Here is an 11,604-nt window from a genome sequence, read left to right as displayed (position 1 = left end):
CACATAGTCATTAGGAAGGTATGCTCTGCATGCACTTTTAACTAAGTATGTTTGTTGAATATTCAGCTTTGTAGTGTCTGGAACCTGGGGAACATGAATGTTTGGTTGAATTTTTACTGTTTGTAAATAAATGATTCATATACCTTTTCACAGTCAGCATTTCCTGTCACACTTGCCAGACCTGTGAACCTGATTCAACATTACACTATCTAATGACGAGTTTTGTAAGTCAGCTGGTGTGCAATATTAGTAATTGAAATGATATTAAAATCACTTCCAATAACTGTCAACATTCTGATACAAATAAATCACACTTCATAACACAACAGTATCAAAGTTGGCAAGTTTTCTAAAAAATAGTATTATGTAAACTGAATAAGGCTGCAAAGTACAAATTGCAGAGAGCAACACTATGGAACAAACAATACTGAATATTTTCCTCTGCTTCAGAAGGAAACAGCCGACAATGTGCTCCTCATGGGTCAGCACATTCCAGATCTCAGCACCTGCACACTGGAACACGAGGAACAACAAATCTGGAAGCCAGAACTTGGAGCATCTGTCCTCCTGCTGGGCTCAAATATCCCAGACAGAGAGACTGGATACTCTTCATAACCAGACCTTCAGCTTTACACCAGCATCTCCAGAAGAGCCCCATTCATTTGAATGGGGTGGCAGATCTAGATGGAGAAGTCAAGTGGTGTGCTTTTCTTCTATAATTAATGTTTTAACTAACTTGCATGAATTAAATGTGTATAATTTTTTAAAATATGTTCAAAAAGTCAAATTTATTGTCATTTGCACACATGTATGTGGAATGAAAATCTTACTTGCACAGCAGTATCGCAGGCATATGGCATCAGAGACACAACATTCAGAAGAAAAACACAAATCAAGCAAATTATAAGTTGTTGTTACATCATCTGAGATACTTGGAAACAACTGAAAGGACCTTTAAGAGTATGAAGTCTTTGAAGATTCTTTTGAACAGTCTGGTGATGGAATATCAGGTTCCATCTCCTGAGGCATAGTTACTAATTGCCTGTTTCTGGGGATCGCCTCAGCAAGGCATTGAGCTCATTTAGACCCATGGAACTGCAAGGGTGAGGTGCAGCTCTGGCGATTGTGCAGTGGGAAAACACAAGTTACAGACTAGAGCAACAGACACACAATTCTGGAGAAACTCATTAGGTCAGGCAGCATCAATGGGAATGAATGAACTGTCAACATTTCCGGATGAGACCCTTCATCAGGATGGAAAGGCAGGGGGAAAGATGCCAGAATAAGAGGAGGGGGAGGGGAAGGAGGAGAAGCTAGAAGGTGGATCAAAGGGCTGGAGAAGAAGAAATCTGATAGGAGAGGAGAGTGCACACCAGGGGAGAAAGGGAAGGAGGAGGGTCACCAGGGGAGATGATAGGCAGGTGAAGAGGTCAGAGTGAAGAATTGAAGAAGAGGGCAGGTGGAAGGGAAAAAATTACCAGAAATTGGACAACTCAACCTGGATGGAACAGGAGGAGTTAGTCCTCCAATCTGAGAGTGGCCTCAGCACGGCAGAAGAGGAGGATACGGAGTAACATGTTGGAACAGGAACGAGGAAAGGAACTAAAATAGCTGGCCACTAGGAAATTCTGAAATTCTGCTTTTTTGCGGATGAAGCGGAGGAGTTAACAATCTAGGTCAAGCTTGACTTGGATTACATTTGGAGTTAAATCTTTGGAAAATAGTAAACCCTACCAAGAAAGACTGTATGAAGTAAATTTGACCTGGAAGTAATATGTTAACCCTTCAATTAAAATGGTATATACAGGAATTTAATGCAAGCATCCATTCACACATTACACTACAGCAACAACTGGGAATACGCAGCTTAAAAGCAAATGTAACATTACAACTAAACACAAAGGTTAAATATAGCAACAAGTGAGTGGTGTTAATATGCAACATCCAGGGAAGAGACAATTGACAGGACAGAATGAGGTAGGACAATTACAAGCTGGATTAGTTAAAAGAAATTTGAAAATAGAATTCAACAGGGAATGTAATAGTTTGCAAGACAAAGGATTTTTCAATGTTGTCTTATGTAACTAAAGTCTGCCTTACCAATCCTAAAGTCAATGTAGCCTTCTCCTCCACTGAGAACCAAAACAGGCTGCAGTTTTCTTTCCTCTTGCTCAGGGGCAGTAGGTCCTGGATTCTCTGTAGGGCTATCTAACACACTGCCATTCAATGTTGCCAGAACGTTACCTACCAGAACAAGCCACAGAGACCATTAAAAAAAAGTGTTTTGGAAAACAGCTTTCATTTCAGCAACCTACGTTGAGTTGAATACAAGATAGAGGTAACTCAATTTCATAACTTATCATTTTCATTTTGGGAGTCTGGAAAAGCTGTGTTTCTGAGGGTACCAGACATTTTTTTTTATATAATCTCCTCTGTTATATGCATGTTCAAACTGCAGGGTTTTTTCAGTCCCTCTGCTGTGGGCATGCTCACCTCATTCCAAATCTTGGGGACAGCACAGTTATCATAAAAGGGTTTGTGTCCATACCACTAAAGGAGTGAGGGGAGGCAGAGTTTCATGGCATTATCCATCATGTTGTGCTGAATCATTCAACTTTTCTACAATGGGTTAAAAACAGGAATTGGGTGTTTCAAAAGTGTTTTTCCAAAATTAAAACAGTTGAAAAGGGAGGTTGGTACCAGGAATTTACCTGGCACAGAGGCAAAGAATTTGACAGCATCCCTGTGTCCATGGAAACAGAGTTGGGCTTGAGCCATGGAGCAATATGGGATGAAACTGCCAACTGAGGCCTTGTCGCTGCTTTCATCCGCATATACACGAATCAATCCACCAGGACGGGTTCCTTCACTGCCAGTTGGTGATGTCTTATTTGCTGCAACAAATACATCAACGGTACCATTTTAGAATTAAACCAATGTTTGAGCAGTTGAAAAGGACAGTGATTTTCAATACACTGAAACCTGTATTGATAATTTACCAGTGTAAACCATCATTAACATTAAACATGTCTGGATATTATCTTAAATGACTCTTGAGTTAGTGGTGGACAGGAGGTCACCAAACAAACTGTTATCCATTATGGACAATCTGGCACATCCTCTCCATAACCTACTGAATAAGCAGCAGAGCACCTTTTCAAACAGATTCATTCAGCTCTGCTGTCACAAGGATCATTACAGAAAATCTTTCCTACCAAATGCAATAAGCATGTACAACAGTTCATTTCTGTGTGACAGGAGAACACACATCATAGCACAATAGCCTGCTTTATTATTCTGAACATTGTTATTGCAAATTATTACACATTATTATTGTGTATATTATTATCCTGATTATTAGTTAAGTCTGCACACTGCTAAGCGTGTTTTTAAATGTTGCTGCTGTAACAAAAGAATTTCCCACTCAGGTTCAAAGAGCATTTATTATTATTAAATATTCAGTTTAATTTCAATAGTTCATTAACTGTTTCACTAATATTTAATAAAACCTGTACTCAGTGATGATGTAAATAACCTGAATTTTTAAATCCATTTTGAAAATTGGAAATTAACAGCAAAGAGAAAGCAATGTAACATCTTTGACCAAGAAAGTGAGATAAATTAAATTGCCAATTTAATGCCAACTATAGGTAAGTTCCCTTAATTGAAGTTAAAATTTGTGAGAATCTGGAAATGGATGGATTAAAAAAAAAACAGGTAGCAGGCATTCATTAAAAGGCAAGTCATTTAAATAGTCGAACAAATTTAAGGGAAACCCCCAGAGATTGCTATAGCTATAGTGAATTTTCAGTGAGTTTAATACGGTATTTAACAATCAGATTTTAATGGAATTGTAGCAATCTAGAATGTATTTTGATTTGTGGTCAGGAATCTGGATAATTAAGTGAAGTTTGAAGAACAATTGATAAATTGTGTACAAAGGTCATATTTGCTTGGAATAACTATTTTACCTTGACTCAGTTTGTTAATTCATTGCTTTATATAAGAAAAGTTATGTTAAGCAAAATGGGTAAACTGGTATGTGTTTACAAGATTAATGCTGTCTATAAGGTCTTAGTTTCTAGTTCTTTTTATGAAAGACTCTATATACTTTCTCAATTTTACTAAAATATTCAGGTTTCATTGTAGTGTTGAAATACACAACCGATGGTGTTATTCAAAACAGCGTAGTTCATTCTAACATGCAACATGCAAAGAGATGACAGAAACAGAAACCCATATGATGTACAGAGAACTTACTGTGGACATCACTAGGTAAACATCAATGCATGCAGAGTGTTCAGGGAGCACCTCTAAACCTCATGCAGACAATCTCTCTTTTACTTTTCGCATTTGCACTACACAGAATGATTTTAAAACTGTTGATAAGTAAAATGCACAATAACTGTTACTGCTTTTTAAAGGCAACATTGTTTAGATGCTATCTGGTAGAAATTTCTATGGAATCTGTAGGTAAAATGAAGGTTCAAAAATATACAATCTCAATACATCCTTGTAAACAGTGGAGAACCTGGAAAAGTACCAAAAAAACCCTAATTCTTCACACTTTGCAAAACGGCCCTTTAGTAAATTATCCAATTTTAAAATCAATTCCATTTTGCTTTTTGAAGTTTGGAGATGCTCCCTTAGAAAGCATTATCAGACCTTGAAAAAGCATTCTTGATGCTAGAGCTACAAATTCTCCCTCAATGTTAAGTGTTTGTAGCCACTAAATCTATTGCCCCTAGATTCTGGTGTTTTGCCCATAGCCACACTCCAGTATGTCTTGAAAACAACGATGCAAAGAGGAGAATGATCTGGCAGTAATGTTGAAAATGACCATACACTGATGAGCTCAGCACACTGTAAATCTTCACAGCAGGCTGGAAATGAATGGTCACCTTGCATTAAGGAACCATGCAAGGAATACCAAAACGATATGAGAAATTCAGGATTTAGCCTGGTTCTAGTTCAAGAACAGTCACGTGCACCACTGCTGTGTTTTTCCCCCTGGACCTAGACACAATGGCTCTGCTGTACATGATGAGCAGCTGCATGGCTGGAGAAATATGGCAAGCAAGCATCTGCTAACCACTTGCTCTGGTATTGGATTCAAAGCACCAAAGGTAAATACTACCTAACAACTGAATAAATTTACAGCAAACAATCCACCCTACAAACAAAATCCAGCTGGACACTAAAATTGGAAGGGGTAGAATTAAGAAATCTTCAGATATGACAATACAACTCATGAAACATCTAGTAAGCCTTGCCAATATACACCTTATGTCATTTTATAAATACACTTTTAAAATACCATTTGTTCTTTATGGAAAACATGAAATTGTCTACAGTTAACCCAAAATGTATAGTTTCTCTCTAATGCAGCAGACATTCTCAGAAGCAATCTGGGTCAGGTAAAATCTGCCATCAATTGAGTCAAATCTAAAGTAAAATTTGTCACTGTTCAGAGCTATTGGTTTGACCTTTCTTAATCCTATTCTTTTCCCTGCCATTCACTCCAAAATTTGGAAGAATTCTGCAATCTGATTCTGCAACCTTTTACACTTCTCACTGCTGTCATGGATGATCTGTTCTTAAGAGGTTCAATTTCATACAAATTTGGGATAAAACGGAGGATAGTTTCAGAACTAAGTAATACAGAATCCTTAAAAGTAGCTCATAAAACTCAACACAGGGGCTTCCAGAGTGAACTCAGTGAATCATGAACTATTGGCCTCCAGCATGGTTTACATATTCCTCTTTACAACTATTAAGGTTCAAGGTTACACAAGTATATTTTCTGCATTGATATAACATCTTAATGCATGAAGCAGAGCAAATGATTATATTTGAGTTATTCTGACTGTCCTAAGGAAATAAATGATCCAACAACGTGATTTGATTTTTGATGATTCTATTTGAATGGGAATACTCAACGCTCTTCGTTTCCAATATGGATAACACCACACCTAGCATCTGTATCAAAGAAAGGGCCAGCTATGAAGGGCAGCACTCCATTTGCATTACAATGCAGATCACCAAGCAAGGGCCCCATTTCATCTGCCAACACCAAAAGCACAACCCTCAGGCACAGATTCAAAAGTACTGCCCACTAAATCAGCCTGATAATTCCCTCTATCATGGAAATAAGCACTGAAAAAAAAGTCCTAGAAATGAGTAGGCTAAAGAAATGCACTAACTAAATTAACTAAAATCACTTCAATAAGATTTTAAGATGAAAATGGAGGGGCAGATTGAAAGCTGCCTAAAGACAACACAATTAAAAATACTTGCGTGAATCAGAATCAGAAAGGGTTGCAGAACAGAAACAGACCCTGTTTCGCCAAGGGGCTCTGCCAACCATCAGCAATTCATCTACAATAATCTCCTATATCATCCTTTTTATAATAAAAAAGTCTTCCCACACTCTCATCAATTCCACTAAATTCCACTACGCATATGCACGTTATAGACAACTAACAGTGGCTAATTATTCTACCTACCCGCACATCTTTGGGATGAGGGAGGAAGATGGAGCAACCAGAAGAAATTCTAAGAGTCACGGGGGTAGGGGCAGAAATCAGTATTGAACCTGGATACCTGGTGCTGTGAGCTGCACTGAGTTTAATCCACAGTACAGGGCACCGGCATCATGCACAGCCACTGGAACGCCCAGAAATTTCAAAAAATTTCAAAAATTCTAAGATTTCCTTTTTAAATGGAATTCTTTAAGCAGCCAAATAGGTTAGTAATATTTTATATAAGTACTGTTAGAGAAAGTCAAGATACATTCCCAATGAAGATTAGACAGCATCATTAAGCTTCAGGATAAGTAGTGTAATATTAATGTTATATTAAATGGCTTTCAATAATTTAAAACCTAAAGACATCCAATTGTTAAAATAATTCACTGTTTATAACTTTCCTCCTCAGCTGTGGAGATTGTGGAGGCATTAGCGATGATCTTTCAAAGGTCATCTTTCAAAGATTCTGGCATGGTTCCGGAGGACTGGAAGATTGCAAATGTCACTCCGCTATTTAAGAAGGGGGCAAGGAAGCAAAAAGGAAATTATAGACCTATTAGCTTGACATCGGTGGTTGGGAAGTTGTTGGAGTCGATTGTCAAGGATGAGGTTATGGAGTACCTGAAGGCATATGACAAGATAGGCAGAACTCAGCATGGTTTCCTTAAAGGAAAATCCTGCCTGACAAACCTGCTGCAATTTTTTGAGGAAATTACAAGTAGGCTAGACAAGGGAGATGCAGTGGATGTTGTATATTTGGATTTTCAGAAGGCCTTTGACAAGGTGCCACACATGAGGCTGCTTAACAAGATAAGAGCCCATGGAATTACAGGAAAGTTACATACGTGGATAGAGTGTTGGCTGATTGGCAGTAAGCAGACAGTAGCAATAAAGGGATCCCATTCTGGTTGGTTGCCGGTTACCACTGGTGTTCCACAGGAGTCCGTGTTGGGGCCGCTTCTTTTTACATTGTACATCAATGATTTGGAGTTTAGAATAGATGGCTTTGTGGCTAAGTTTGCTGATGATACAAAGATAGGTGGAGGGGCCGGTAGTGCTGAGGAACCAGAGAGTCTGCAGAGAGACTTGGATAGATTGGGAGAATGGGCAAAGAAGTGGCAAATGAAATACAATGTTGGAAAGTGTATGGTTATGCACTTTGGTAGAAGAAATAAACAGGCAGACTATTATCTAAATGGGGAGAGGATTCAAAGTTCTGAGATGCAATGGGACGGGAGTCCTCGTGCAGGATACCCTTAAGGTTAACCTCTAGGTTGAGTCGGTGGTGAAGGAGGCGAATGCAATGTTGGCATTCATTTCTAGAGGAATAGAGTATAGGAGCAGGGATGTGATGTTGAGGCCCTATAAGGCACTGGTAAGACCTCACTTGGAGTACTGTGTGCAGTTTTGGTCTCCTTATTTAAGAAAGGATGTGCTGATGTTGGAGAGGATTCAGAGAAGATTCAATAGAATGATTCCGAGAATGAGAGGATTAACATATGAGGAACGTTTGTCCACTCTTGGACTGTACTCCTTGGAGTTTAGAAGAATTAGGGGGACCTCATAGAAACATTTCGAATGTTGAAAGGCATGGACAGAGTGGATGTGGCAAAGTTGTTTCCCATGGTGGGGGAGTCTAGTACAAGAGGGCATGACTTAAGTATTGAAGTGCGCCCATTCAGAACAGAGATGCAAAGAAATTTTTTCAGCCAGAGGGTGGTGAATCTGTGGAATTTGTTGCCACGGGTGGCAATGGAGGCCAAGTCATTGGGTGTATTTAAGGCAGAGATTGATGGGTATCTGAGTAGCCAGGGCATCAAAGGTTATGGTGAGAAGGCGGGGGAGTGGGACTAAATGGGAGAATGGATCAGCTCATGATAAAATGCACAGCAGACTCGATGGGCCGAATGGCCGACTTCTGCTCCTTTGTCTCATGGTCTTATTCTTCCCCTCTTTACACATCCATCTATACTGTTCACAGTCCATGCAATCTATTCATCAGCATGTGTCTGTATAGTAACAGCAGCCTAGGTTATCTATCAGTGATCAATTTTCTTCCTGTCGAGAAGCTCTGCTCCTCAATTGAGTATGTCCTGAACCAGGACTGTAATATCAGAAGCTGGTGCAGAAGCATAGTTCGCGTAACTACATACCCTACAACTCTGCAATCTGTTGCAGTGATGGTGCCCTTCAATGCAACATCCTTGGCCACTGTTTCAATGCTTGTAGGTTAATTAACCAATTTTAACCGCAGATTATGAATTATTTTACTCAGCTAATAAGGAGACTAGGAGGTATATTTCATTGTGTTTGAGCTCCCTTAATATCTCAACTACAACCTTAACCAACATCATTAAAAAAAACACCAGTTTTCATATGTATACCAATCACATTCTGTTCTACCTCACCACCATCTTTCTCAAGACCTTTTCCCCTCTCCAGTGTAACAGATATAACACACTGTTCACCTGACACCTGGGACTGGATGACGAGAAACCTTCTTTAATAAAGTCTCATCTCATCTCAATCTCTCTCACTATTAAGTGTTCAAGGCTGAAGCAAATGGATCACAAATGTGTGGCATTTAGCCCTCCCAAAGGAGTTGAAGACTACGCATTTGCTCCATCATCAAGAATGCTCATTAATGTCTCTGTCTCCACTTATTCCTCAGCTCATCTGCAGCACAGCTCTTATCTATACCAATGTTACCTTTAAAATCCACTTTAACACTACACCTATTTGAGTTCATCCATATCTCTGATAGTTTTACTCAAATCAGCTTTGTTCACTCATTATCCCATGGGTTGATGATTTCCATCAATTCACCAAAGCATTGGTACCCGATAACATGATTTTACCATTCTCATTCTCTTGTTCAAGGACATTGGTCCCTCTTGACCATGGACCATCTTGTCAGCTGCTGACTCCATCGAAAACTCTGGAATTCTCTTCATAAATCCAACAGTATTCAAATTTTATTTAAATCCTTAGGATGCATTCAAAATTAGTTAGCCTCACTTTGTTATGGGTTTAAAACCTTTGATGTAAATTACCCAACAGTTCTAAAGTTCATTTAGAAGAGATTGGTTGTCAAAGCTGTTGAAAATTAGTTCCAGGAAGGAAAATGACGTGGGGCCTCGTGTGTTTGATCATTGTGTTCACTTCAACCACAAATTTGGATACTTCCATTCAATAGTCCAACTCTCTTAACCAAGAGGGTGAATAGTTTGAAGTTTTGCATTATGTCATAACCTACAGCTGGCAGATAGATTTAAATCAAGCTAGTGTTCTATTACAGCCATTAATGATGCTCTAAACCAAGACAAAGAAGATATGCTGGGGTACCTAACTATGATAATTGTTCCATCTCCAAGCTGGTACACCACTGGTACATCTGTGAGCAAAAAGTTGGAGAATTTCATTTTCTGACCGGGCTAACATTTGATGTTCTAAGATCTGTCAATAGTCCAACACTTCACTGCCTGACAGGGATATCTTGTTCAACTACATTTTTACTTTGCTTACATGCAGTTTAAAACACCTGAACAACAGATATAGCAAAATACTACTTGGCTTTTTCCTCCTAAGAAAATTTACTACATGTCAAAAAAAAATCAAATCGATTTTGACCAAATTACTGCCAATTCCAATTTTATCATACTACCACTAATAACTACAATAATATTGTACTTTGTAATGTTAAACATTAGATTAAGCTACAAAAATACAAAATAAACCACAAAAACTGATTCCTAACCTGTACCAATCCATTTCAATTGAAAGTTTTAGTCTAATTCAGATAAATCAGCAATAAGTCAAATTCTACACTTTTAGCCAAGTCAATATTTCCTGAAGGTAATTTGATTATATTTCCCAGTTTATGTAATAGAAAGAGAATGTATTTTCACTTTTAAATTCTAAGAAATAAATATTCTAATATGCTTTCCAAAAGACTAAGTGATAAAAATGCAAGATTTACTAATTTTATTTGAACGAAGAGTTTATCACTAAGAGACAAGTGCAAAATCCACAGGTTGACAAATGAGAAGCAGACAAAATGCGTGAGGCATGATGGGAAAAACTATTATTTAATAAAGTATCACACATCTAAAACAAACAGTCAGCTTTTGAACTTACCCCTGAATCCCAACAGTTGACCTCGGTGCAAAACTACAGCTGGAAGAGGGAAGGCAGAAGAAGAGATTCAGAGAGGGAAGGATGGAGGGAAGGTAAGTGCAGATAACACAAAGCTATTAATGGGAGAATTAAGGGGACAGGAAGGGATCTATAAAGGTCAGGCGAACTATGCTCACTAATTACAAATATACTCTCTGATTAAATAAAATTATTTCTTATTTAATACATCTCCAAAATGCAATTTTGGTTATAATTATCAAATAGATCCTTTTTGTTAGAAGAATATCAAACTACCCAATATAAACAGTGAGTTTTAATCATGTTTTGCTCTCATCCGTCTGATTTAGCTGGTCTAGGATCTGACGAGTGGTGAAGATGTTATAACAGACCTCAGAAATTAAGACAAGGAAAACAGCCAGGCTTTCTAGTTCTGATCATGTGCAACACTCCCTGCTGTTGATGCAGGGTGAAAACCAGAATCACAGCCAGCTAACCTGCAGACTATGCCTTTTGGCTTCAACAATCCAATCTGGCCGTGGACCACAGAATGCCTCTGTAGTCAGAAACAATTTTCTTTAGAAGAGTTAATGTGCAAGGTAGAAAGCTGGCAGAAAGTGGGGATGAAGTATATTTCCAAATACAATTAAGTCTATGACACAAGTAAATAATTCCATTGTAATACTTCCACTATTACACACTTCATATAAGGACCCAGACATTAAATTATAGTACACTATCCTCAATACCAATCCAAAATATTTAATTCACATATGCTACTTCTATTAACTAAAAACATTAATTCAAGTCAGCATTACAAACTTTAAAGTCCTGTTTCTCGTCTGAATCTTATTTGGAACTGAGCTCCTCAAGTCTACCCCAAACTCTTTGCACTTTGATTCATCCGAATTTCATTGGTAATCATTTGGCATTTGCCATAATT

The 11,604-nt window shown here is 38.2% G+C and overlaps 1 protein-coding gene across 7 annotated transcripts in view; it reads right to left on the bottom strand.

Annotated features, from left to right (window-relative positions):
* mapk8ip3 (mitogen-activated protein kinase 8 interacting protein 3) overlaps positions 1–11,604 on the bottom strand; it is a 198,219-nt gene that overhangs the window by 3,395 nt on the left and 183,220 nt on the right. For 4 of the 7 annotated variants that reach the window (XM_072268888.1, XM_072268889.1, XM_072268890.1 and 1 more), the window contains exons 28-30: positions 10,665–10,703; positions 2,712–2,894; positions 2,101–2,244 (exon numbers count right to left, since the gene is read on the bottom strand). In XM_072268888.1, the coding sequence (XP_072124989.1) occupies positions 2,101–2,244; positions 2,712–2,894; positions 10,665–10,703 (366 nt within the window). The remainder of the gene's footprint in view (positions 1–2,100; positions 2,245–2,711; positions 2,895–10,664; positions 10,704–11,604) is intronic. The other 3 variants (XM_072268891.1, XM_072268895.1, XM_072268893.1) reach the window with 2 other exon arrangements.

The sequence above is a fragment of the Mobula birostris genome, chromosome 9 (genome assembly GCF_030028105.1).
Source record: "Mobula birostris isolate sMobBir1 chromosome 9, sMobBir1.hap1, whole genome shotgun sequence".
Taxonomy (NCBI): domain Eukaryota; kingdom Metazoa; phylum Chordata; class Chondrichthyes; order Myliobatiformes; family Myliobatidae; genus Mobula; species Mobula birostris.
The sequence above is the reverse complement of the archived record's forward strand: the minus strand, read 5'-3'. Positions and strand labels throughout refer to the sequence as shown.